Raw genomic sequence first — 27,012 nt, 5'->3', positions numbered from 1 at the left:
CAGTGATGTTGGAATTATCCGACAAGGAATTTAAAATAGTCACTGTAAAAATGTTTCAAAAGCAACTGCAAACTTTCCTGTAACAAACGAAAAAAATAGGATCTTGGGGTGGGGGGGCGGGACAGAAGAAACAAAGATGAACCAAATAGAACTATTAGAACTGAGGAATAAGAGAGTTCCCATCGTGGGGACGCAGGTTCGATCCCTGGCCTTGCTTAGAGAGTTAAGGATCTGGTGTTGCCGTGAGCTGTGGTCGCAGATGCAGCTTGGATCCCAAGTTGCTGTGGCTGCGGTGTAGGTCGGCAGCTGTAGCTCTGATTCACCCCCTAGCCTGGGAACCTCCATATGCCGCCAGTGCAGCCCTAAAAAGACAAAAGACAAAAAAAAAAAAAAAAAAAAAAAAAAAAAAAAGAATGGAATAGTACTGGGTTGACTACTGTCCTCCAAAAATTCATGTCTACCCAGCACCACAGATTGTGACTTTATTTGGAAAAAGGGTCTTGGCAGAAGTAATTAGTAAAGATGAGGTCATACCAGATTAGGGAAGACACTAAGTCCAACAACTGGTATCCTTATAAGAAGACGATGTGAAAACCCAGAAAGACACACAGGGCAGAACACCACGTGAAGCCAAGCCGGCAGGATCAGAATGAAAGGTCTCCAAGCCAAGGAGTGCCAAGGCTGCTGGAAGTCACCAGAAGCTAAGAAAGAGACAGGACAGATTCTCCCTCGGAGCCTCCAGAAGGAACCGACACTTTGATTTCTGGACTTATGACCTCCAGTACCATATGAAAATTAATTCCTCTTGTTTCAAGTCAACAGGTTTGACACCGATAAAAAAATGAAAATTAAAAAAAAAAGCTTACTGGATAGGCGCAATAGAAGAATGGAGATAACATGAAAGAATCAGTGAATCTGAAGACAGCATAGGAGAAATTACTCAATCTGAAAAAAAGAGCAAATTATATTTTTTAAAAAAGGAAGGAAGGAAAGAAAGAAAAAAGAAAGAAGGAAGAGTACAGCAGAAATTGACAGAAGGGGGAGTTCCTGTTGTGGCTCAGAAGAAATGAATCTACCATCCATGAGGAGGCAGGTTCAATCCCTGGCCTTGTTTAGTGGGTTAAGGATCTGGCATTGCTGTGGCTGTGGCGTAGGCTGGCAGCTATAGCTCTGATTCGACACTTAGCCTGGGAACTTCCGTATGCCACGGGTGCAGCCCTAAAAAGCAAAAAAGAAAAAGAAAGAGAAAAGAACAAGAAAAGAAATTGACAGATCACTGTAAATCAATTAGAACTTTTTAAAAAAAAATTTGGGGGAGTTCCCATCATGGCTCAATGGTTAACAAATCTGACTAGGAACCATGAACTTGTGAGTTTGATCCCTGGCCTCGCTCAGTGGGTTAAGGATCCAGCATTGCCGTGAGCTGTGGTGTAGATCGAAGACGTGGCTCAGATCCCGAGTTGCTGTGGCTGTGGTGTAGGCCAGCGGCTACAGCTCCAATTCAGCCCCTAGCCTGGGAACCTCCGTATGCTGTGGGTGTGGCCCTAGAAAAGACCAATTAAAAAAAAAAAAAATTTTTTTTTTTTTTTAAAAAAAGAAAGAAGGAAGGAAGCAAGGAAGGAAGAAAGAACAGAGCCGATAATAAAAGACAATGACAAGGATTTCCTGTCGTGGCTCAGTGGTTAACGAATCCATGAGGTTGGGGGTTCGATCCCTGGCCTTGCTCAGTGGGTTAAGGATCTGGTGTTGCCATGAGCTGGGGTGTAGGTCGCAGATGCAGCTCAGATCCTGAGTTGCTGTGGCTCTGGCGTAGGCCGGTGGCTACAGCTCCCATCAGACCCCTAGCCTGGGAACCTCCATATGCCTGGGGAGCAGCCCAAGAAATGGTGAAAAGACAAAAAAAAAAAAAGACAATGACAAAAGGTTTAACATTTGTGTCACTGGATTCCCAGGGGGAGGGAAAAAAGCAGAGGTGTAAAAACATTCAAAGAATGGCTGAAATTTTCCCAAATTTGACAAAGACCCCCCCATTCCTTTTTTTTTTTTTTTTTTTTTTTTTTTTTTTTGCTTTTTAGGGCCGCACCCACGACATATGGAAGTTTCCAGGCTAGGGGTCCAATCAGAGCTGCAGCTGCTGGCCTACATCACAGCCACAGCAACACAGTATCCAAGCCTCATCTGTGACCTATAGCTCATGGCAACCCGGATCCCCAACCCACTGAGCGAGGCCAGGGATTAAACCCACATCCTCAGGGATACTAGTCAGATTCATTTCCGCTGCACCACAACAGGAACTCCCTTAACAAGCCGATCTTTAAATTCATAAGGAGAGACAAGTGAAGTGCAGCAGCAAAAACAGTTTTGAAAAAAAAAAAACAGAAAAGCTGGAGAGCTGTCTTTTGAGTATTACTACAAAGAGCTACAGTAATCAAGACAGATTATAAAACTTACTATAAGGAATCAAGAGAGATGGTATTGGCAAAAGATAGACATATAGATCAGTGGATCAGAATAGAGAATCTAGAAATAGATCCACACATACACGGTCAATTGAATTGAGAAAAATGCAAAGGCATTCAATAGAAAGAAAACAGTCTTTTCAACAAATTGTGTTGGAATCACTGGATATCCATATGTAAAAGAAGAACCTTAATCCACACATTATACTACATAAAAAGAACTCAAAATGGGTCACTGACTTAAATTTAAAACCTAAAACCATAAAATGTCTAGGAGAAAACATAGGCGTCTCACTGACTTGGGAGAGGCAAATATTTCTTAGATATGACACCAAAATATAATCCATTTAAAATTTGATAAATTGGACTTCCATCAAAATTAAGAATCTGGAGTTCCTGTTGTGGCTCAGCGGTTAACAAACCTGACTGGCATCCATGAGGATGCAGGTTCGATCCCTGGCCTCTCTCAGTGGCTTAAGGATCTGCCGTGAGCTGTGGTGTAGGTCGCAGATGCCACTCGGATCCTGCGTTGCTGTGGCTGTGGCTGTGGCTGGCAGCTACAGCTCCAATTGGACCCCTAGCCTGGGAATATGCTGTGGGTGCGACCCTAAAAAGACAGAAAGACAAAAAAAAAAAAAGAAAGAAAACAATTAAGAATCTGCTCTTCAAAAGATAGTTAAGAAAAATGAAAAGATAAATCATATGACTAGTAGAAAATACTTGCAAATCTTATGTCTGATGGGATCCAGCATCTATAAAGAATTTGTAACACATGAAAAGCAACCCAGTTTTTAAAATGGGCCAAAAACCTAACAGACAGTTCCTCAGAAAAGATAAACAGATGGCAAATAAGCACATGAACAGGTACTCAAAATTATCAGTCACTGGGGAAGTATAAATTAACACTACTATGAATGGCTACCAGGATGACTTAAATAAAAGCCCAACCTGGAAGTTCCCATTGTGGCTCAGCAGTATCAAATCTGACCAGTATCCATGAGGATGTGGGTTCGATCCCTGGCCCTGCTCAGTGGGTTAAGGACCTGGCATTGCCCTGAGCTGTGGTGTAGGCTGTAGATGTGGCTTGGATCCCACGTGGCTGTGGCTGTGGTGTAGCCTGACAGCCGCAGCTCAGATTTGACCCTCAGCCTGGAAACTTCCATAATCCTCAGGTATGGCTCTAAAACGCATGAAGAAAGAAAGGAAGGAGGGAAGGAGGGAAGGAAGGAAGGAAGAGAAAGGTAAGCTGGTGCAAAACTGGAATCTGAAAACAACAACAACAACAACAAAACCAACGTAACAACACCAAGTGCTGCTGAGGATGTGGAACGAGCGGGCCCTCGCTCACTGCTGGTGGGAACAGCTACTTCGGAAAACTATTTGGTGGTATCTTCCAAAGTGAAATATACAATTACCACTTACGACAGCAGTCCCACCCTGTATTTACCCAAGTGAAATAAAAATCTCTGTTTCCACAAAAACTGGTACCAAGATGTTTAGCAACTTTCTAATCACCAAAAACCAGGAACTAACCCAGATGTCCTTTAAGGATTAGATAACCAACCGTGGCATATTTATACAATCAAACACTCCGCCAAGAAAAGAATCAAACTACCGATACACCCAACATGGGCAAACCTCAGATGCATTGTTAGGCAAAAGAATTTGATTCAAAGGGCTATTAATATTGTAGAATTCCATTTACATGATGTTCTGGAAAAGGCAAAGCTCTTTCAGGGACTGAAACGACATCAGTTTTTCCCAGCCAGCGCTGGGAATGGGACAAGGGGTTAGCCACAGAGATGATACCAGAGGACGCAGGGGGATTATGGAACCACTCTATACACTGACTGCGGGGTTTGTACGATAGTACGCCCTTGTCAGAGAACTGCACACCAAAAAGGGTGAATTTTACTGTATATTAAATATAACCCAATAAGAGTTCCTTGGTGGTTCAGCAGGTTAAAGATCCCGTGTTGTCACTGCTGTGACTGGCATGGGTTCGGTCCCTGGCTGGGGAATTTCCACATGCCAAGGGTAAAGCCAAAAAAATAAAAAATTACCATATGGCTCAGCAATTCTACTTGTGGAATTCCTTTGTATATCCAAAAAAATAGAAAGCAGAGCTATTTGTACACCATGTTCACAGTGGTATTATTCACAACAGCCAAAAAGGTGGAAGAAACACAAGTGGTCCGCCAAGGATGAGCAGATAACAAGGGAGGGAATTCTGGCACATGCTGTGACATGATGAAACTTGAGGACACTATGCCAAGTGAAAGAGGCCAATGGCAACAAGATAAATATTATAATTCCATTCACATGAGGCACCTGGCACAGGCAAATTCATAGAAAGTAGGAGGGGGGTTGCCAGGGGCTGCAGTGGGAGGGGAAAATGGGGAGTTGTTATTTAATGGGTACTGAGTTTCAGGTTTGCAAGATGCAAAGGCTTCTGGAGACAATGATGGTGACGGCTGCATAACGCGAATGTATTTAACACGACTGAATGGCACACTTACAAATGATTAAGATGGTAGATTTTGTTATGTGTGTTTTACCACAACTAAGAAAAGAAAAAAAAAAGAGTGGCGGTTCCTCACTCAAGTGCCTTGGATTTGGTCCACAAAGCTGACCCCCTGTGCGTCCTTGGGTGTACCTAGCCCCATAAATGGTTTTCCCTGTGTGAATGGAAGGGCCAAACAGGACAGAATATGGGATGCTGCTTTAAGAGCCATCGCTGGGATACAATGTCTGATCCTGGAGAACTCCCTGCCTCCTGGGGTTCCCCAGGAGAGGGAAGTTAGTGATTATGAAAAGAACAGACGAGAACAGGATGGCAGAGGAGGCCGGGCCAGCCCCCAGCCCCCAACCAAGCCCCCTTGCCTGGTTGCTGGAGCCGTTCCAGGGCTCTCGGACCCCTCGGGACAAACTCCAAGCCCCTCAGCCTGTGGTCAAGCCCTGAGCGGTCTGTGACTTGCTCACTCCTCTGGGTTTGGCCACGGCCACGGTGGGCCCCTCCTTTCCACTCCAGCCTGCCCTTCGTCATTCCCTCCCACGCCTGTGCTTTTAAAATCCCCTCTTTGGAGAATGTCCTGCCCACCTCACACCCCTTTGCCTGACCGACCCTGCTCCTCCTTCATCCCTCGTCCCCATCTCTGTAAGGGCTTCCCTGGCCTCCTCACACTGCTCCTCTGAGCTCCAGCAGCCCCGGGGATCACCCTTACGGTAGATAAATAACGCCATTTATTTCACTTTTTCACACAATACTTAGTGGGTACCTCTTTTCAGCCAGGCACTCTTCTGGGCTCCAGGAGTTTAGCAATGAGGAGAACAGCCAAAACATCCCACCCCGGAGGAGCCCCTATTCTCCAGGACCCTCTCCCCCTGGCTTGGGTGCTGCCTAGCATGGGGGGGGGCGGGTCCTGGTGCCCAGGCACTGAAGCAGGGGTGAAGACCATCGTGATGCAGCCCACGAGACTCCAGGAAGAGCTGGCATGGTGCAGCAGAGGAGCCAGGGAGGGCTGGGCAGAGGGAGAGGGACGGGGCGGCCTCCGTGTCTTCCCTCCCAAGTCACCGCCTGGGTTTCTTCCCTGGTCCACCTTTTACCACCTGCTCATCTCTGCCCTGATACTAAAGAGCACGTACATGTCCGAAGCTGGTCTTGGTCCGCCACCCCTAAAAGGGAAGGCCAGGCACCCCAATGATGTACGTACACCCCTCTGCCCTAGAAGCCCTATGGGGTGGATTCGGCTTCCCATACTTGGTTGGGTATCAGATTGGCCAAGAGCACGGGGTGGTGCCTGAGAAGCTGTTTCTCACCAGCTCCTCCAATGATTCTGACGCGGCCGGCTGGCAGATTACTCAGAGCAGCCTGCGTGGTTCAAGTGCTCTGTCCCAGGCCTTCCGCACCGCTGCCCCCTCCTTCCCCTCCTCCCGGTCTCTCCTCAGATGGCATCTTGTCAGTCAAACAATCCCATTCCATCCTTCTCAGCATGGTAAGCCGCCTCCCTTTGACCTCCCTTTCCTGTCTGCCCTGTTCACTTCTCTCCATCTAACCTTAACTGGTGTTAACAGTGCTGGAACTGACTCGCAAGAGCTTGCCTGGCTGGACAGTTGTTAAGCAAAGCCACACTGTTAAAAAATTAAATTATATCAACTGAAAAGACAAAAAAAAAGACAAATAAAAAAATATATCAACTGAAGTTAATGATATTAAAAACAAAGGTGAAAAAACTCATCACTTTCTCATTTTTTACTACCTTTTGCTATTATCTATGTTCTTGAAAATCATGACAGCTGTAGAAGCTGGCAGAAATATATGACATACAATGGTATATGCTACCGTGCATTTCTGTTCAGCTCTGTTTTCAGTGACATGACACTGGCAGCTTGAAATCAGCCACGGCAGGAGTGTTTACACCACAGAAATAGATTAGGTGTGATAAACCAGGTTTGGATTTATTGTTTTGTTGATTGTCTAGTCCAGGAGTTGGCCATGGGCTAAATTCAGCCCACTAACTCTCTCTGTAAATAGACTTTTACTGCGACAGAACCAGGCCCACTTATTCGCAGATCTATGGCTGCTTTTATACCACAAGAGTGGTTGAGTATGACCTGCAAAGCCTAACACAAGTACTGTCCTGCCCCTTACAGGAGACATTTGCCAACCCCTGGTCTAGCCTTAAGAGGGTAATGGAGTTCCTGCCATGGCTCAGCAGTAATGAACCCGACTAGTAGACTAGTATCCGTGAGGATGCAGGCTTGATCCCTGGCCTCGCTCAGTGGGTTAAACGCTACGGCGTCATTGTGAGCTGTGGTGTAAGGTCACACATGCGGCTCAGATCCCACGTTGCTGTGGCACAGGCCAGCAGCTGCAGCTCCGATTCAACCCCTAGCCTGGGAACTTCCATTTACCGCGGGTATGGCCCTAAAAAGACAAAAAAAAAAAAACCCAGGGAACAGAGGAAATGTTAATGATGTAGATGTAAACACGTCCCGTCTTACAGCTGTCACAGGCAGACCTCACTTTACCGCACTTCACTTTACTACGCTTATTTTATTTTATTTTATTTTTGTCTTTTTGCCATTTCTTGGGCCGCTCCTGCAGCATATGGAGGTTCCCAGGCTAGGGGTCGAATCAGAGCTGTAGCCACCAGCCTGCACCACAGCCACAGCAACGCGGGATCCGAGCTGTGTCTGCGACCTACACCACAGCTCAGGGCAACGCAGGATCCTTAACCCACTGATCGAGGCCAGGGATCGAACCCGCAACCTCATGGTTCCTAGTCGGATTCGTTAACCACTGAGCCACGACGGGAACTCCCACTTTACTATACTTATTTTAGTCCATTTTTTACAAACTGAAGGCTTGTGGAAACCCTGTGTCTAACCCAGTCTATCGGTGCCATTGTTCCAACAGCAATGGCTCACTTCATATCTCTGTGTCACAGTTTGGTAATTTTCACAACATTTCCAACGTTCTCACTATCACACTTGTTATGGGACCTGCGGTCCGTGACCTTCAGAGTTACTACGACGACTCACTGAAGACTCAGAGGATGATTAGCATTTTTTAGTAATTAAGTATTTTTTAGTTAAGCAATGTACATCTTTTAAGACAGAATGCTACTATTGTTGACTACAGGATCTTGCAAACATAACTGCTGCACGCACCGGGAAAACAAAAGATTCGGCAACTCTCTTGTGGTGGCGTGGAACCAAACCCACCATATCGCCAAGGTCTGCCTGTGAACTGTAAATAGCAACTCACACCCCCAAAGAAGTTGAGAAAATATGTTTCTAGTATTTGCAAACTGTGCTCCAACCCAGTAAAGAAGTCGATCAAGTCATTGAGAAATGAGTTGAATTCAAACTTCTTTCACTTTTCCACTTTCTTCTTACTCTTTAGTATGAATGAAAAGATCGACATTCATGTCAGAACTAAACTTGTTCATCAGTGGCAACCGTAGGTTGACCATGGATGCAGAGTCAAGCAAAATTCAAGAAAAGTACACTGTAGGAATAAATCGGTTATATGCAATTCACAATAGAGTACTGTAGGATTTTATTATTTTAGATTTCCTTCAGTAAAATTTATAATAAACACACATTCACACAAACACACACACACTTGGTTTCAGAGAGCCAATTATTGAACATTTACAAGCACACACACCATCCGGTTTCTGGAATTTTCTTTAATTCCAGTGCTTAGAACACACCTGACACACAGCACAGTCAACGTATGTGATGTGGACCAGGAGAGGAGCGTAGTTGGGAACCCAGGTTTCGTGGGTTGCCTGTCAGACCTCATGTTTCCAGCGCCACCATTATCTGACTGTGTGGCCTTGAGTAAATTATTTAATTTCTTTGGACTTTGGCTTCTTCATTCAAAAAAGATGAGGGGATCTTCCTACCTCACAGGGAAGCGAAGTGGTGACAACATAGGCCTCTGCCTGGCACCTACTGGGTCTCTCCACACACAGGAGTTTCCTCCTCACCCTCGCCCCTGCCACACACATACTCCTTGGAGACCCAGCCCTGCTGCTGTCACACATTTCAGTGATGTCACAGCTCCCCTCCCGGGGAGCTCCAGCACAACCATCCTGATGCCCAGCCTGAGTGCTGGCTGAGCGGAGAGGGGCAGGGCGCAGGCACTGCCTGGTGCTGGTCTTGCTCCATCTGTCTCAGAGGCCTCACAGCCCCAGCATGAGTCCATCCGCAAAGAAGAGGCCCAAGAATAGAGTGGCTTCCAAGGTTTGACTTGGGACTGGACCTAATGGGGGGCTGTCAACACAGTCCAACCACCCCCAGCCTGGGGGGAAGGGAAAGGTGAAGGGTAAAGGGAGGCCAGGACAGAATGGGCTTCCCGTTTCCACTCCCAAAGCAAGGTGACAAAAATCCCAGGCTAGGAGCTTTGGTCGAACTACATCCTGCCAAACGGAGAGGGATTATGGAGGAGTTCGGGGTGGTTCGGCCTGTGTTAGCGTTCTCCCTCTTCCTCCCCGCCTCTCTCTCTTCCTCCCCCCCTTCCTCTCTCTCTCTCTCTCTCTCTCTCTCTCTCTCTCTCTCTGTGTCAGACGCAAGATGAGGAACCACAGGACAAGACACAGCAGCCTGTCAGCAAAGTAATTGAGCGGAACCGACTGAAAATGGTGAGATGCCCCATTCTGGTCCCCACTTAGGAGAGCCTGGGCACTCATGCCATGCTGCTCCTGATTGCCAGGCCAAGTGACCCAGGAGTCACTCAGCCCCGAGCTGAGTGGAGCCCAAGTCCAGGGGTGGGGGAGGCTCTCCCAGGAAAGCTGATTTGTTTTTCTGGCTCCTCTTCCCTGGCAGGTGTTAAAAAACCTGTCGCTCTTGAAGCTGTTCAAGAGCTCAAACCCTCGGATTCAAGAACTGCATAACCTGGCCAAAAGGTATTGGGATTCACTGCTCAGAGTTCCGAGGATCCTCGGGATCTCCTCCGGGTGAGCTCGGCCTGCCTGTGACCCCCCCACCCCATGGATCCCACAGCTCTCTCCCCTAGGAACAGGAGCTGCACTAAGGGATTTAGAGAATCGCATGTTTGCAAGGGCTCTGGGAGAAAGGCAGTTATTTCTTAGCCCTGTTGGACTGAGGGGGAGCTGAGGCCCAAGTGATGGAGTGATGTGCACCAGTTAACCGAACTGATCCCCAAGTGGCAGAGTTAGGATGTGAAGCCGCTGACGGCTGAGAGCAGAGTTGTGCTCATAACCAGTCATGACCATCCACCCCAGTGGGCACCCAACCAGAGGTGGCCAGTATTATCCCAGGTATTGTCATTATCCTGAGCCTGAGGCCTGTGCCTCTCCACACGCGCTGCTAGGATGGGGCTGCCATGCTGCGGGGGACTCAGTCTATGACAGACATGCTTTGGGGAAAGTCTCTTAACCCCTTTCTGGTTTTCCAGCCCCTCCCTCTGAGTTGGCCTCCTAGGTGTAGGCAGTCAGGAAACACTGAGCCAGAAGGGTTAGGATCATCTAGTCCCAGAATTTTCCAATCTTTCTTTTTTCTTTTTTTTTTTTTTTTTTTTTTGCTTTTTAGGGCCGCACCCATGGCACAGGGAGGTTCCCAGGCCACGGGTCAAATCGGAGCTGCAGCCATCAACCTATGCCACAGCCACAGCAATGCAGGATCCCAGCTGCATCTGTGACTTACACCACATCTCAGGGCAATGCAGGATCCTTAACTCACTGAGCGAGGCCAGGGATCAAACCTGCCACCTCATGGTTCCTAGTCAGATTCATTTCTCCTAGGCTACAATGGGAAACTCCTTCCAACCCTTTTTATTTATTTTTTCTTAATTTTTATTTATTTATTTATTTTGTCTCTTTGCCATTTCTTGGGCCGCTCCCGCGGCATATGGAGGTTCCCAGGCTAGGGGTCAAATCGGAGCTGTAGCCGCTGGCCTACACCAGAGCTACAGCAACTCAGGATCCGAGCCGTGTCTGTGACCTACACCACAGCTCATGGCAACGCCGGATCCTTAACCCACTGAGCAAGGGCAGGGATCGAACCCGCAACCTCATGGTTCCCAGTCGGATTCGTTAACCACTGCGCCACGATGGGAACTCCTTTTTTTTTTTTTCCTTAATTTTTATTTATTTATTTATTTATTTATTTTATTTATTTTTGTCTTTCCAACCCTTTTTTTTTTTTTTTTTTTTTTTTTGTCTTTTTGTCTTTTTTGTTATTGTTGTTGTTGCTATTTCTTGGGCCGCTCCCGCGGCATATGGAGGTTCCCAGGCTAGGGGTTGAATTGGAGCTGTAGCCACCGGCCTACACCAGAGCCACAGCAACGCGGGATCCGAGCCGCGTCTGCAACCTACACCACAGCTCACGGCAACGCCGGATCGTTAACCCACTGAGCAAGGGCAGGGACCGAACCGCAACCTCATGGTTCCTAGTCGGATTCGTTAACCACTGCGCCACGACGGGAACTCCTTTCCAACCCTTTTTAAAGCAGCACAAGCCCTCTTCAGATTTCTGTCCCCGAGCCCCAGTTGCGTTGATGGGGGGGAAAAATCTATTCTGCTCCTCACCCTGCCCCTACCAGGCAGGGAGGGAGTGGGGGGCATTTGAGATACTTCCTCAGAACCCTAAGTTTTCTTGGAACCCAATTTGGAAAACAAACAAACAAACAAAAAACCCCACTGGACTAGTTCACCCCATCAATGGAAATCCAGAGAGGCAGAGCCTTAACCTAGAGGCCAATGGAGATAATATATATTTCCAGGTGTCCTAACTCCCATCCATGCCTTCCCCACCTCTCACATCGCTTCTTCTTCTTTTTTTTTTTTTTTTGGTCTTTTTTTTTAGGGCCACACCCACAGCATATGTAAGTTCCAGGCTAGGGGTTGAATCGGAGCTGTAACTGCCAGCCTACAGCCTGCACCACAGCTCACAGCAACTCCCAGATCCTTAACCCACTGAGCAAGGCCAGGGGTCGAACCCGTGTCCTCATGGACACTAGTCAGGTTCGTTACTGCTGAGCCACGACAGGAACTCTTCACAATGCTTCTGCCAATACCTGTCACCCTGTCCCCTGCCCCAGGCACAAGTGGGAGAGGAGTTTCTTTTCAGGCTCTCTCCAGCTTTCCCGACAGGCTCCCCTGAGCTGGCTGCAGAGCAACCGTCTCGGGCTGGCTGGAGGACCAGGGCCTCGGCCTGCTCTGCTGACTGCTGTTCCTCTCCCTGCCAGGAATGATGACGTCCAGGAGAAAGGGGAACAAAAGAACAAAGAGCTCCAGGAGGCTGGGGGCCCCAGCCAGAAACTAGACTCCAAGAACTTAGGGCCCATAGCGGAGTCTAAGTTGTGGAAGCCCAAGGTGGCATCGGGGAAGAGGCACATGGCACAGGAAGCAGTGCCACAGAAAGAGCAGCGGATGGAGCCTGAGGTCCCAATGACATCGAAGGGTCATGGCCTGACCACCGGCCCTGGAGCCTGGGGGAGGCAACCGCCCACTGGGGACCCCGGAGTTGTCCTCCTGAAAACCCAGCAGAAGAGAGCTCCTGCAGAGGACATGGAGCAGCTAGAAGCAGCTCACCAGCGGAGATGGTTTGAGGGGCTGCCCACCCGAGTCCACCTCCCAGGGCCCCGGGTGATGTGCAGGTCATCCGCCCTGCGCTGGGTCAAGCGCTGCTGCACCCGCTTCTGCTCAGCATCACTTGAGTTGCCTATGGTCCATCCATACAAGGTGTGACAATGGTGAGACGTAGGCCCCGGGCCCAGCCCTGAGCTGGGCCCCGGAGTTAAAAGGCTCAGGATCAAGAGTCTTGGGGCTGTGGCTGGCGGCGCTGGGAGGCTTTACCTCCGTGCCAGAGAGGGAAGCCCAGAGAGGCAGAAGCCATTGACTGAGGCCACACAGCAGGGCAGTGGCTAGGCTGGGGCCTCTCAGAACTCAAGTAGGGGCTCTGGGGAAGGAGGGCACTGGGAGTGTGGTTCTGAGGTGGGTCATCTCATTGCCTGAGGCCTCGGGAGGGGCCACAACTGCAACAGACGACAGCCGAAGGCCTCAGACTTAGAAGTCTCAGTAAGCAAATTTAGGGATTTCCAAATGTGAGGGGAAGGGGAGGCCAAGTGGTCAAGTAAGGCTCTGCTGCATCCCACCTCCCCTTAGATCAACCCTGCACTTGTTTTGTTTGTTTATTTTGTCTTTTTAGGGCTGCACCCATGGCACATGGAGGTTCCCAGGCTAGGGGTTGAATTGGAGCTGTAGCCACCGGCACAGCAACGCCAGATCCGAGCCACGTCTGGGACCTACACCACAGCTCACGGCAACATCGGGATCCTTAGCCCACTGAGCGAGGCCAGGGATCAAACCTGCAACCTCATGGTTCCTAGCTGGATTCGTTAACCACTGAGCCATGACAGGAACTCCTCCACTTGTTTTATTCATATTTCAAATAAGATTTACTCTGAACAAAGAATTCCTTAGGTGGGAAAAAAAATAGAAGAAAATACTCCAGCCCCTCCACTGAGGTCCCAGGAAAGGAAGGGTGTGATGGGCCTGGGGGTCCACCTGAAATGGAGGCTGCCTCTTAAAACCGGCATCTCTAACCTGCCAGACACCTCAGCGCCAGGTCCCTGAGTCCTCTCCCAGGACAGGAGCGCCCCCTGGGGGCGGTCTTAGCTCCCAACTGACGCCGAGGTCTCTGCTCGCAGGTGTGACCTTGGATGGGGACCAGAGGTGTGAGGAGCTGGTGGAGATGACAGGGGTCATCTGAACGCGAGGGATGGGCGGGAAAATTCGCGAGTCTACAAATAAAAATCTCCCATACGGCATTGAAGAATACTACCGCTGGCTCCGCCTGTTTGTCTGGGGCTGGAAAGGATGGAGGAAAGAAGCCCTCGATTCCGATGGAGGAATGGGGGTGGGGTGGGGGTGGGGGGGCGTGTGAATCACGACTTCAGGCCAATTCCACCCCATCCCCAAGCCCGTAAGGTCAGTCTAGAAACGGGAAGAAGGAAGCCGGCGGGCTGCTCCCCTCCCCCACCTCCGCAAGCCGCCCTCCTGAGCCGTGCCCTCCGTGAAGTCACAGAAGGGGGACGTTCTGATGTGCTTCCTGGCTGGCAGGTGTCTCACAATGGCCCTGTAAGCCAAGGAGAGGAGGGAGCCACCGCGGCGCTGGGAAGTGGCACAGCGAGGACTCGAATTAGGCCTCTCTGGCTCCCCTTGTTCCCTTTCCCGAGGAATGGAAAAAGGCGCCGTAGAGCACCCTGCCCATCACGCACGTGTATTGTGCCGATCATCACAGCGCCAGGTGTCAATAAAGGTCGGCTGGAAACGTGAAACGAGCCCTGCCTGGGTCACAGAAAGCACTTAGTCCCGTGGAGGATCGGTTCTTCGTCCTACTGCTCCCCTGTGACCCGCTAAGTCCATCCTCCAGCCCCTAGTCGGGTTGGGGTCACCCTCTGTCAGTAAAAGCCACAGGGCTCTCCATATGCAGCTGGGGAGAGGAAAACTGGGGGTCCGAGCTCCAATCCTCCGTATTCCCCCAGAGGCAGGCTGCGGGCCTTGAGGACCCTCGGCAAAGTAGCGGAGCCATCAGGGGCACAGAGACACCCCTTCCCCGTCCCCACGCCCAGATCTCCAGATTGAGAGCGAGGGAGAAGGATGAGAGGGGGTCCCCCTGAACCCGCCCGCTCGCCCCCTCCAGAGAACGGCCTCCGAGAACTGAGCATCCGCGAATACCGACCGTGTTTCCCTGCAGGCGGCGCAGACAGCCTGAGCTGGGCCTGGCGCGGACCACTCTGCACCCCACCGCTCAGCCTTGGAAAGGGCGGCGCTCCGCTCCCCTCCCGTGCACCCCACGCCTCCACGCAACCCCCATCACAGCAACCTCCACTTCGCGATGTCTTCCGGCTCAGCTTGCACTCCAGCCCATTTCCTACATAGCCCTCACTTCGGTTCCCTGGCTGGGCAGCATCAATCCCAACACTCTTTGAAAATAATCTCTACTTGACCTTTCCTCCAAGCACCTTCCATTCGCTTCCACGTGAACTCAGGTCCTGCGCGAGCTCTCAGCTGGTGGTCAGGGCAGCGCGCTCCCAACCAAAGTACCAAACCCTGCACTAGTCTTCATGGGAACCTGGCTGGCATGCCCCAAGGAGGGGCCAGAAAGGCATGAGCCTGGGAGTGGTTGGCAACTTCCGCTTTGTCCCATTGGGACCCAGAGCTGGGCCTGAGCTTCCCACGGGGAATGCCATGGAGTGAGTGGACAGGGGCCAGTGTGCCTAGGCTAGGACCCAGAGCGACCAGGCCACCACTGGGGCACAAGGATGCAGTCCTCCTGCTCATGAATGACTTCTGGCATTGCACCCCTTCCCCAACACTCCCACCCCAATGGCATTTAGGCTCAGGCAACCTGCCTCCCACAATCCCAGAACTAGGGGCTCCTCACCACATTCTCCCTTTGTTTAAGCACTTCACTCCTCTTCAGGGCCGGCTCGGTCAGATCCTGATTTGGGCAGGATGCTGCAATGACCACAGGGATCAGAGACACAAAAGAAACAGCTCCCTAACAATTAACTGGCGACAAAATTGTAAAGTGTTTGAGTGAATCTTAAAGTCACATGACCTAAGCCTGTTTCATCTGTGTGTGTGTATCTATATCTTTTTTTTTTTTTTGTCTTTTTGCCATTTCTAGGGCAGCTCCCCCGGCATATGGAGGTTCCCAGGCTAGGGGTTAAATTGGAGCTGTAGCCGCTGGCCTATACCAGGGCCACAGCAACTCGGGATCCGAGCCGCGTCTGCAACCACACCATAGCTCACAGCAACGCCGGATCCTTAACCCACTGACCAAGGCCAGGGATCGAACCCACAACCTCATAGTTCCTAGTCGGATTCATTAACCACTGAGCCACGACGGGAACTCCTCATCTGTATATAAAATAGGGGTACTAATCGTCATTCCAGAGGGCTTCAAAGGGGACTCAAGTAAGTCCTTCAAAAGGGACTCAAGTAAGTCCAGCTTGATGTGGCTGAAGCCAGTCTTGGGGGTGTTGCATGTTGGGCATTTTTTCCAGGCCTCCTTGCCCTAATAAAGCCTCAAGTACTGGTCCTGTTTCTCACTTACATGCAGCTGCCTAACTGCCCACCTTTAGGGAACTAGCTGTTTGTGTTTTTTTGTTTTGTTTTGTTTTAAAGCCAATCTTATATTCACATTCACAACCTTTTGCTAAAAGAGCCTCTGAAACCTGGGGACTGCCCCTCTCCCAATCAAGGCCATGTACCACTCAAACATGATGAGAACATGAAAAGAGAATGAGGTTGTTGAGGCGACTGACTGAGCTTCTTAGCTGTGTGATGCTAGAGAAAGCTGTTTACCCCTAAGCCTCAGTTTCTTTGTCTGAAAAATGGGGGAAAATAATGGTGCCTACCTCATTGGATGGAGAAGGAGAAATCACTTTACAGTGCACGGCACACAGAAGCGCAATACTCAGTGGTTGTGCCTAGATTATGGGCAAGCCTGCCCCCCATCTAACAGTTGGGGCTCTGAAGAAAGGCGTCTCCTCTATAACATGGGAGCCCAATGACTGTAGCTGTTTGATTCCTGGATCACCTCCGATATCCAGGCACAGCGCCAAGTGTTTTGCACGGGACATCTCACTGAATCCTCACAAAACCCCCGGGGAAGTTCAACCCAGGGAAGGCTAAGCAGCTTATCCAAGGTCTCAGAGCTAGTAACGAGCCTCCGGGACTCAACCTTGCCCTCCACTGCAGCTCCCTAAAGCCTTCTAACACTGGACCCCCCGGAATTCTCACTGGCTTGGGTAGAAGGGCAGGGATTAAGACTCATTTCCCTCTATCCACTTTGTCTCAATGCTGTTTTCATCCTTTGCTACTTTCCTACAGAAAACCTCAAGACAGTAGCTTTTAATTCCCTCTCCACAAAGGGCCTGTCTCGTGCCTGGAAGAGGCCCCTCCTTACCTCTCGCCCCCTGCTCCTGAGGCTATAGTCCCTGGGCTGAAGGCTGCCTGCCCTCTGGGACTGCCAGAAGGAAGCTACCCTGAACTGGGTCATCGAACAAAGTTTAAGACTCTGCTTCCAGGAGTTCCCGTCGTGGCGCAGTGGTTAACGAATCCGACTAGGAACCATGAGGTTGCGGGTTCGGTCCCTGCCCTTGCTCAGTGGGTTAACGATCCGGCGTTGCCGTGAGCTGTGGTGTAGGTTGCAGATGTGGCTCGGATCCCGCGTTGCTGTGGCTCTGGCGTAGGCCGGTGGCTACAGCTCCGATTCAACCCCTAGCCTGGGAACCTCCATATGCCGAGGGAGCGGCCCAAGAACCAAGAGATAGCAACAATAACAACAACAAAAAGACAAAAGACAAAAAAAAAAAAAAAAAAAAGACTCTGCTTCCAGGGGAACCTGTTTGAGCTGTGCCCCCTGTAAGATTCATGGGGACCTGGGGCTTCCCAGCTGCCACTCTGGCCCTGTATCTGGCTCTGATCTGGACAGGCCTTCCTAGAACTGGGGGTTAGAGGTACCCTCTGAGCTAGACGTTCCTTTCTTCTCTCCCATCCTTCTTGCAGCTTATAAACTGTTCTGAGCACCGGCTATGCACTAGTCTCCACCTCTCCCTCCAAACGGCTCGAGCGCAGGTAGTGAATGGGATGAAGGGGCGTCTAGACATTAGACCCCTAGAAAGTCAAGAGCTGCACTAACTCAGTGGTAGGTTAGAGGTAACTTTCTGATCTAGGTACTCTCCTTTATCCTTTGGAAAAAGAAACAAAACATTTCCTCAACAGGGACCTGCTGTACCACACAGAGAACTCTACCTGATATTGTGTGAAAATCTACATGGGAAAAGAATCTGAAAGAGAATCGACGTGTGTACGTGTATAACTGAATCACTGTTGTACAGAAGGAATGATCAGAACCTTGTAAATCAACTATACGTCAATAAAACTTAAAAAAAAATGTCCTGTGTTCATTTGAAAGTTTGTGGCCATATTTAATGTACTGCTTCTCAGTGTTTCTTAGAAAGCCAGTAAGGATTATAAAGCTCTATATGACCTTAGGATTTAAAATAATACAGTAGGATGAGAAGGTATGCTTATAAGGTGCCTACTGTTTAACCAATAAGAACTTAAACATCCTTAACTATTCATGTCTTCACAAAGAGTTTATTAACGTCACTACAAGAACCCAAATCCCGGCTCGGCCAGCTCCTAATATGTAACCTTGGGCGAGTTCCTTACAGTTTCTTCATCAGTAAGATACAGATGATGGGATTTCCTACTTCAGAGGCTTGTTGTGAAGATTGAGCAAGGGGAGGTGAAGCACTCAGTCAGTCTGCTGCTGGGCATCTATTTATGCAGCACTCAATGGGTGTTACTTGTTACTTCCACTGCCCAGGCCTGTCTGGAACTTGCCTCTAGACCCTGCTTTATTACTTTAGAATTCAGAGAAATTGCACTTTTTTTTTTTTTTTGGTCACTCCCATGGCATGTGGATGTCTCCAGGCCAGAGACTGAACCCACACCTCTGCAGCGACCTGAGCCCTTGCAGCTGGATTCTTAGCCCACTGCACCAGAGTAGGAACTCCTCAGTCACCCATTTTTGACCCCCAACTGTCATCCAGCTTAGTCACTACATTATTTAAAAAAAAAAAAAATTTTTTTTTTTGGCTCCCCTACCCTTGAGCAGTTTCCAAAAATCTGACTGACACTCAAGGAGCCAAGATCTGTCATCACGGAAGATACACAGAAGGATGGCACAAGCCCTTGTGGGAAACTCCCCAAGAGGTGTGCCAACACAGCTGGATCAGTCACCACCACAGCTGGCCAAGGGAGGCTGCGGCCACATGACATGAGTGCTCTGATGCTTTTCTCAGAATGAATTAATCACAGGGCTTGTGGTGGCTCTGGGGGGAGATCCACCAACCCAGGGGAGGGAACCTCAGGGGTCTCACCTCCTGAACCCTGCAGCCAGGATTAGAGGCCCGTTGACAATCTACTTCCTCCCAGCTTGGCCTGAGTTGCTGAGGTGCCTCCCCCGAACATTTTCCCAGCATCTGTCCAGGCGTGTTCACTCTGAAACCTTCATCCTGTCCGCCTCAACTCCCTATGCTGCAGGGCTGGGAGCCAAGAGGCCAGAAAGGCTTCTTAGGGAGAAGGCCAAATCCCTTATCTTGTAGCCCTAACACTTGAAAGCTGGTCAGGCTCTGGAGGACCCAGAGGAGAACAGCAATGGTTTCCATGCAGAAGTGAGTCTAAACCAGTGTGTTCCACTGGGCATGTGCAGAGACGTCACTGGCCAGTGGGAAAGGAATCCTGAGAGTCTTGGCGGTTCAGCCAAGGCAGAACGGACAAGGCTGCAGGTGGGGAGCAGGACAGGGGAGGAGATCCCTGTGCTTAGTGTTTCAACCAATTGGAGGAATACGCAGGTTCAGGAAAAAAGAAGGTAAGCCCAATAATTCTTTTCTTTTCTTTTTTTTTTTTTGTCTTTTGTCTTTTTAGGGCCACACCCACAGCATATGGAGGTTCCCAGGCTAGGGGTCTAATCAGAGCTACAGTTGCCGGCCTACACCGCAGCTCACAGCAACGCCGGATCCTTAAGTCACTGAGTGAGGCCAGGGATGGAACCCGCAACCTCATGGTTCCTAGTTGGATTCGTTTCTGCTGCGCCACAAAGGGAACTCCAATTCTTTCTTTCTTTCTTTTTTTTTTTTTTTTGGCCACCCCGAGGCATATGGAGTTCCCGGGCCAGGAATCAGATCCAAGCCATGGCTGCAACCTAAGCCATAGCTGCAGCAACGTTGGATCCTTAACCCACGACGCCAGGCCAGAGACTGAACTTGCGTCCCAGTGCTCCCAAGACACGAAGTCCCGCTGCACTACAGCAGGAACTCCCTTTTTTTTTTTTTTTGGCCTTTGTCTGCTCTCTCCCAGTCCTAACCGTGGCATTACAAAGTAAGTACAGGCAGAACCGTGGAAAATACTGTATTTATGTACACAGGAAGGGCAGCTGCAAGCCCCTCACAGAGAACACTCCACCCCAAAGAAAAATCTTAGTAGCAAATTCCTATCTCCTCGGCACTATCAGGGCACCTCCGGCTGGAAGGCTGGGCTTCCTGTGTCTGGGCACCCACTGTACCCTACCCACTGCGGACTTCCAAATAAGACAGGAAAAGGGAACCACTGCCAGAACTGATGGCCAGCGGGGGCTGCGGTGCCTGGTCATTCCTAGGGAACGGGCAGTGACTCTAGCACAAGGGCTAGACAGGGAGCGATGCTGGGCTTCTGCTCTGGGTCCTGTGGCCTGCTATGTCAAAAGCTGCAGCAGGGTGGGGACCCAGTAGACAGAACCGGAAGAAAGTGAGTCACGGGTTTGTGGCTGCGCTTGCGCACGCACGTGCATACAGCAGGACATGGGTTGTGCGTTTTCCTTGTGCTTGATGCCTCCTCCTGCCGCCCCATCCCTGACAGCAGCCTGCTACTTTGCGCCTACATCTCTTTCTGGGGCTCTGGATCCAGAAACCAAGCGTTTCTCCAAACAGAATAGCTGCAGTTCGGCAACATGGCAAAGGTAACAGCTGTCCCAGGGAGGTACGTCAGATGATGAGAAGAGTGGTTCATTCCGATCAGGTTTCCTTGATTTGTTTTGTTTTCCTTTTTAAAATAACAGGCTGGTGACAGGTATGGTGGCTCAAGAGTGACATGGTTCCGATTCTGTTACTGCCCTGAAAGAGGTCCCCACGCCGACCTCCCAGATACCAGGGCTTCAGTAGACGGCGGCCATTCTTGCACTGTGACCCTGCCTGCTACCTGCCTTCTTGATGCGGCCTCGTTCTCCCACACCAACAGAGACTTCACATTTCCAGGGTTCCTCTCAGGCCTGGGCTGGACCTCATCTGGACGGTCTGAGCAGCCCCAGGTGTTGGGGGCGGGGGTGTCAAGTGCCCAACGGGGTGTCCAAAGGACCCAACTCTAGACATTGGACTTAGGGGCCGAGTTGAGGGGGATCTCCTTGAGCTCCGACCGCATGCAGAGGTACTCCCCGATGACAGCCATGAGCGCAATGCACACGGCCTGGACCAGCCACCAGGTCAGCGCCGAGGGGAAACGGGAGCTGTAGAACCAGCAGCCCAGGAGGTGAAAGAAATGGACAGTGACAGTGAAATCCAGACACTGCTTCCCTCGCCGGATGAAGTACAGCAAGCCCAGGGCACTGTGGGGAGAGGACAGCAGTGAGTTGTCACTGAGTTGTCCTGGCCTTAGGTGAGGTTATTTGGGGACATGGGGCAATTAGAATGGCAGCATAGTGGTCAGAAGCGAGCGAGATAAGTAGGAGGCAAGGGTTACATTGTTTGATGCCTAGAGGAACCTGGCAGGGAATGCTGAGAGCGGATCAGGCTGGGGAGAAGGAAAACAAAAGTACGAGCTTGATGGCAAAGGCAACTGTCACTTGAGGGGGTCCGAGAGATCGGTGGGGACTGTGGCGCCACGAGGCATACATGTTCCGTCCAGAGGGGGGCCTGCAGCTAGGCAAGTCATCATTCTAGAAGGCAGACCTGGAATCAGCGAGTCATTCCATTTTTTTAAGAGAAACCAGAAATCTGGATTTTTAACAGAAAATATCCTGATTTTCAACTAAGTGAAAAAATCTTAAATACCCTGCATGGGCTCACAACTGTGTAAACCAAACGGAACATATCTGGGAGCCAAGTTCAGGTCCAAGTTCCCCCCACCGGTTTTCAACCGCTGTAAGGTCAAGAACAGGAACACAAGGCACTGTTCGAAGTACCGCCTGTGAATTACCTCATGTAATTCCCACTATGAGGTGGGCAACATCACTGGCCTCATTTTACTGATGAGGAAACTGTGGCAGAGACAGATTAACCTGTCTGCAGTCACTAAACCAAAGCTGAGATTCAAAGCCAAGTGAGTTGGCCTCCAGAGCCTAAGCTCTTAATCACTGCCTTAAACTGCCCCTCGGTCAAAGCCCTGCAGGTACAGCTGAGAACCCGAGGCCCAGAAAGAAGGGAAGGAACTTGGCCAATGGCACAGAGGCCAGGAATAGAACCCAGATCTCCTGACTCCCGGGCCAATCCTCCCCTCACCTCATTCCACACCAGGGAAGTGATTTGAGATGGAAGCCGTGCCAAGGCCGCATGCACAGAGAGAACTGAGAGCTTTCCGGCTAAGTCAAAACAGCGATGGAAGAAGCCCTATGACGGAGCCGGTTCCAGAACTGGCCTCGGCCACCCACTTTAGTTCACCACTCCCCAGGAACAAGTGCCAGCCCGTTTCATGCCCGAATTCAGGAAGTTAGTTCCAGCGCTGGATGGCAAAACCGGTGATACTCACCAGGTGGGGGCGTTGAGGACGAAGGACATGGTGGAGAGCCGGCCTGGAGGGGTGGAAAAGCCCAGGATCTGAGGGGGAATCACAAAGGAAACATGTTGGAGAGGGGAACTAGGAGCACCCCAGGCTCCAGGACCCCAGAAGCCCTCCTAAGGGCCACAGAAGCCAATATGCCCCTTCATCTTTACAGCGCTATTTCCAACAAGGTGCATTCAGACATGTATCACTGTACGTCATCTGACCCCTCAGAGCAGCCTGAAGGGATCGTTATTCTCATTTTACAATGGAGGAATAAAAGTTCAGAGAAGTTAGGTAACTCATCCAAAGTGATATGGTCAGTAAACAGCAAGGAGTGAGGTCTACCACAGGGTTCAGTAAACTATGGCCCCAGGGACCAGGCACTCATTGTAAATAAAGTTTTATTGAAACGCAGCCACACCTATACATTTATTATTGTCTATGGCTGCTTTTGTGCTAAGGGCAGAGTTGAGCAGTTGTGACCTAAAATCTTTACCATCTCAGAGCTCCCTGGTGGCCTAGAGGGTTAAGGATCTGGTGTTGTCACTTCTGCGGCAGGGGTTCAATTCCTGGCCTGGGAACTTCTGCATGTGCAGGCAGAGTCAAAATAAAGTTAAATTAAATTTTTACAATCTCGCCCTTTAAGAAAAGGTTTGTTGACACCCGAGCAATACCAGCAATTGAGGTTTCCTCCCAGGAGGCAGCTGCCTGTCAGCATAGCTCAAACATTTGTGAGCAGCAAAATCCAGCCTGGGAAGGTGGTGGTGTCCATGCAGCCCACCGGGCCTACTGCAGAAGCTCCTCAGCCAATTGTCCTTCAAAGAAGGGCTTTTGGAATTAGTTGATATCACAGCCACCAGTGACACCGAAGAGATTCAAGATTTGATATCTGCAACAGCTCACGGAGCCAGAATGGTACCTCAGGTCTTCATGGGTAAAGAGGGCACCGATGGATGCACTCATCTAGTGCGCATGCATGAGAGGGAAGGGAGCTGCTGACTCGCCTGAAGCAACATGGAGTTCTGAAATAATTACAGAGCAGACCCCAAGCTGATAGCCCCCTGGAGGTGGGTGGCACTGCAGATAAACGACAGTACTTCCTCGTGGATGGACCTGGGGCTACCTTCAGCCAGCTGCAGCAACTGTTTACTTAAAATTCTGGAACATGTTAACCCAAATCATTGGTTTGGGGCAAGACCAGATTTTTCTTCTGACTCAGTATTAAAAGTGGATCAACTTGCCCCCCTCAAAAAAAAAAAAAAAAAAAAAAAGAAAGGTTTGTCAACTCCAGTCTAGAATTTAGGTAGGGTGCATGAGATGGCTTGTCAACAAAGCCCCAGATCCCCACATGTCCTTCCTAGGACAGAGGCTCCTAAGAAGGGACTACTAGGCACCTGGTGGGTGTGTGTAACCTCCACCATTTTTGAAACAATACTATCGAATATCAGATGTCTGCACACTTTCAGCCTGTAAAGGCCTTTCACGTTCATAATCATATTTCACAACAATCTCATAAAGCTATTATTATTGTTATTCTTATATCTTTTTTTTTTTTTTTTTTTTTGTCTTTTTGTCTTTTCTAGGGCTGATCCCGTGGCACATGGAGGTTCCCAGGCTGGGGGTCCAGTCGGAGCTGTAGCTGCCAGCCTACGCCAGAGCCACAGCAACACTGGATCCGAGCCACGTCTGCAAACTACACCACAGCTCACGGCAACGCCAGATCCTTAACCCATTGAGCAAGGCCAGGGATTGAACCCGCAACCTCATGGTTCCTAGTCGGATTCATTAACCACTGAGCCACGACGGGAATGCCCTTATCTCCCTTTTGCATAATAACTTGCACAAGGGCCACACAGAGAATAGGCATCGGGAAGAAAGTCCTGGTTCCAAGAACTGTGCTTATTACCATATACCACAGCTGCCTCTCAGAAGCAAACACCCTTCAGCTTACATGTTATTTATTTATTTTAATGATTTTTATTTTTTAATTATAGTTGTTTTTTTTTCTTTTTTTAAAAAAATTTTAATGATTTTTATTTCAGCTTATATTTTATAAACCACTTTTTTTTCTTTTTGGTTTTTAGTGCTGCACTTGCAGCATATGGAAATTCCCAGGCTAGGGGTAGAATGGGAGCTGCAGCTGCCGGCCTGCACCACAGCTACAGCAACAGCAACACAGGATCCCAGCCACATCTGTAACCTACACCACAGCTCACGGCAATGCCGGATCCTTAGTCCACTGAGCAAGGCCAGGGATCAAACCTGCATCCTCGTAGATACTAGCTGGGTTCGTAACCCACAACGGGAACTCCCTAAAGCACCCTCTGGGCCTCAAAACATTTTGTTGAGGATTACTGTAGTCCAAAGAGGAAATAAGTTTAGAAAGGTGAAATAACTTGCCCAAGTCCCACAGTTAGAATGCTGGGGTCTAGACTGGACCCTAAGCTTTTCTGAATCCAAAGTACAGGCTCTCTGCAGTCTGCCACCTTTCTGATACTGATTTTATGATTTTGCAGACAGGAAAACTGAAGTTCAGAGAGGTGAGGTTACTTTCCCAAGGTCACATGGCTAGCACATGGGAGTTAAACAGAGTCCTGACTCCAAAGCCCAGGTAGTTCCCACTCTACCTCCGTGAATGACCTTTTATCCATTCCTCCCTCCCCAGTTTGATACCTGGAAATCTAGGGCTCAGAGAAGTGAAGTCACTTTCTCAGTGTCAGCAAGGAGATGTATCAGACTGCCTGGAACGCAGGTCTGTTTATTCTAACACCCAGGGCCTTTCCTTTGTACCAGTCTGCCTCCCCGTTATGAGTCATTCCATTTTACGGATGCGGCAGCCGAGGTTCGGAAAGTGATATCCCTTTCCCAGAGCCACAAAGTGAGAAGGTAGCCCAGTGAGGTCTACAGCCATTAGTGACAGACCACCTCGTGAAGCCGAGACCCCGCCCGCGTCGGCCCAGGGACCCTACCTCGGCGTCGAACATCTGGTCCAGCGAGGGGCTGCTGCGCACCAGCCCGTCCACCAGCGCCAGCCACAGGCCTAGCGAGCCGTAATAGACAGTCTGCATGAGGACGATCTGTGACAGGATCAGCAACGGGTCCCACACGTAGCTGCGGAACTGGCCCGCCATGCCGGCTCGCGGGGCACTGCTGCCGCCCGGGCCTGGGTCAGCGCCGCCGCCGCCGCGCCATGGGCCCCGGGCAGCCCCGGCACCTGCGAGGACACACACACGCCGGGCCTCAGCCAGCCGGCCGTCACCATGGCAACATCGCCCCGCCCAGGAGGAGGGGCTGGGACGGAGGGGGCGAGCCCATTCCCGGAATGGGGGGGAGGGCAGGACGGACAGACCCATTACCGAACTGAGGGGAAGTCCTGCCCGTTACGGCTGCTCGAGCCCCGCCCGTCCTCGAGCTTCTCTGAAGTTCACTCACCAGTGTCGGACTCGAGAATCAAAGCGTCCGAGTGCGGCCCAGTCTCACCGGCTGGCCCCCGAAGCAGTGCTGACAGGCAGAACCATGGAGAAGAGTCCCTACAGGCCTAGAGAGGCAAAGCTCCAGCGGCGGCCGAGGCAGCAGCGGATACGTAGGAAGGAAGCGTTTCCGGGAACAGCGTAGGGGGCGGGGCTGAGATTGCGCAGGCGTAGGGGTGCAGTCTTCGGCGGAGCCCCCTAAAGCGGGGGTGGGGGCGGGTTTTAGGGCGGCCCCGAACCGAAGTATGCACATGCGCACAATAAAGAATGAAGGCGAACGGAAGTGAGGCGTGAGCGCGGTGGAGCTTGCGTGCCCTCTATAGGGGGATCTTGGGGAAAGTAGGGTAGCTGGGGTGGAAGATAGAGGGGTGGCAGTGGGCGAGGGAAAGTCTGGGAATTAAGGGATTGATTACGTCGACTCTGTTTTCAACCTAGATTCCCAGCGTTTTCTTTCGCCTAAAGTCCGGGGTGACTTAAAATGAACCTGCCAGCAATTCCACACATGATTTCGCCCGTTTCCTTAGATAAAACTAAGGGTCAGAGAAGGAAAGCAACATACTGTCTCAAAGACAGTGGCAATCAAAATTAGAATTCAGCTGTGCCCAACACCACAGCATTGATTTCGGGCCTATAGAGTGGTTAGGAAGATTTGGACACTTTCAAATGAAACAGCTCTGCTCTCAGACAAACTCACTGTGTTAGAAGGCAAAGTACTGGGTGTTTTATAATGTATCCATTTATATTTATATATCCATATGTATTTATTAAGGGGGAGGAAGCAGAGGTTCTGAATTCATACCTAGAAGCATATCCACATTCTGCCTGCCACCCTGACTGTGAGCATGTCTTGCTCACCATGACTTCTCTTCTGAGTCTAAATAGTGTGGACAGTCAGTAAATATTTGCTGAATGAGTCAAGAATAGAGAAAGGGCAACAGCAAATTGATGAATCATTTCATTCCTGCCTCAGCGGACCAAAACCCCTCAATTTCATTGATCCTAGGTTTTCCTTTTCCGGAATGGAAAGAAGGGAAGTAACTGGTTCCAGGAAAAAAAAAAATCCAGGTTTTAGAGCCTGCTGTACTAGTTGTGTGACTAGTACACTTCCTTCTTTAAACCTCAGCTTCCCTGTTTCTGAAACGTAAAGTTAGACAAGATTAATGTTTTACATCATTTAGTCTACTCTCCTTTAATTACTTCCCAGTTAAAACAACTTTATCAAAGACCCATGTC

General features: G+C 50.0%; 3 protein-coding genes and 1 pseudogene across 6 annotated transcripts in view; 2 read left to right on the top strand and 2 right to left on the bottom strand.

The window, feature by feature from the left end:
• DBNDD2 (dysbindin domain containing 2) overlaps positions 1-25,906 on the bottom strand; it is a 43,020-nt gene extending 17,114 nt beyond the window's left edge. Inside the window, 3 exon segments of the mRNA NM_001243672.1 lie at positions 22,295-22,362; positions 25,279-25,523; positions 25,742-25,906. The gene's annotated coding sequence lies outside the window, so the exon portion shown is untranslated.
• On the top strand, positions 9,020-13,775 carry TP53TG5 (TP53 target 5). Of its 4 annotated transcripts, none has more exons than XM_085004031.1 (5): positions 9,020-9,215; positions 9,539-9,613; positions 9,798-9,928; positions 12,181-12,676; positions 13,645-13,775. In XM_085004031.1, exons 1-5 carry the CDS (start codon positions 9,168-9,170, stop codon positions 13,648-13,650), a joined length of 756 nt encoding a protein of 251 aa, XP_084860157.1. In that variant the 5' UTR covers positions 9,020-9,167; the 3' UTR covers positions 13,651-13,775. The 4 variants fall into 4 exon arrangements, with proteins under 4 accessions (XP_084860157.1, XP_084860156.1, XP_084860159.1 ...); XM_085004030.1 differs by having other exon boundaries at positions 9,043-9,215; positions 12,181-12,687; XM_085004033.1 differs by having other exon boundaries at positions 9,053-9,215; positions 9,798-9,877.
• On the bottom strand, positions 19,402-25,910 carry SYS1 (SYS1 golgi trafficking protein). The gene is made up of 4 exons (XM_005672967.4): positions 25,742-25,910; positions 25,279-25,523; positions 22,295-22,362; positions 19,402-21,155 (listed from the first exon to the last, which is right to left on the bottom strand). Exons 2-4 carry the CDS (start codon positions 25,438-25,440, stop codon positions 20,915-20,917), a joined length of 471 nt encoding a protein of 156 aa, XP_005673024.1. The 5' UTR covers positions 25,441-25,523; positions 25,742-25,910; the 3' UTR covers positions 19,402-20,914.
• On the top strand, positions 22,462-23,340 carry LOC106506694 (glutaredoxin-1 pseudogene; annotated as a pseudogene).
• Positions 25,911-27,012: the final 1,102 nt, after the last annotated feature.

The sequence above is a fragment of the Sus scrofa genome, chromosome 17 (genome assembly GCF_054392235.1).
Source record: "Sus scrofa isolate SSC_HxYL_T2T_F1_AM1 chromosome 17, Sscrofa_HxYL_maternal_Yorkshire_Landrace_v2.0, whole genome shotgun sequence".
Lineage (NCBI taxonomy): Eukaryota > Metazoa > Chordata > Mammalia > Artiodactyla > Suidae > Sus > Sus scrofa.
Note: the sequence above shows the minus strand (reverse complement) of the source record. Positions and strands in the feature narration are given on the sequence as shown.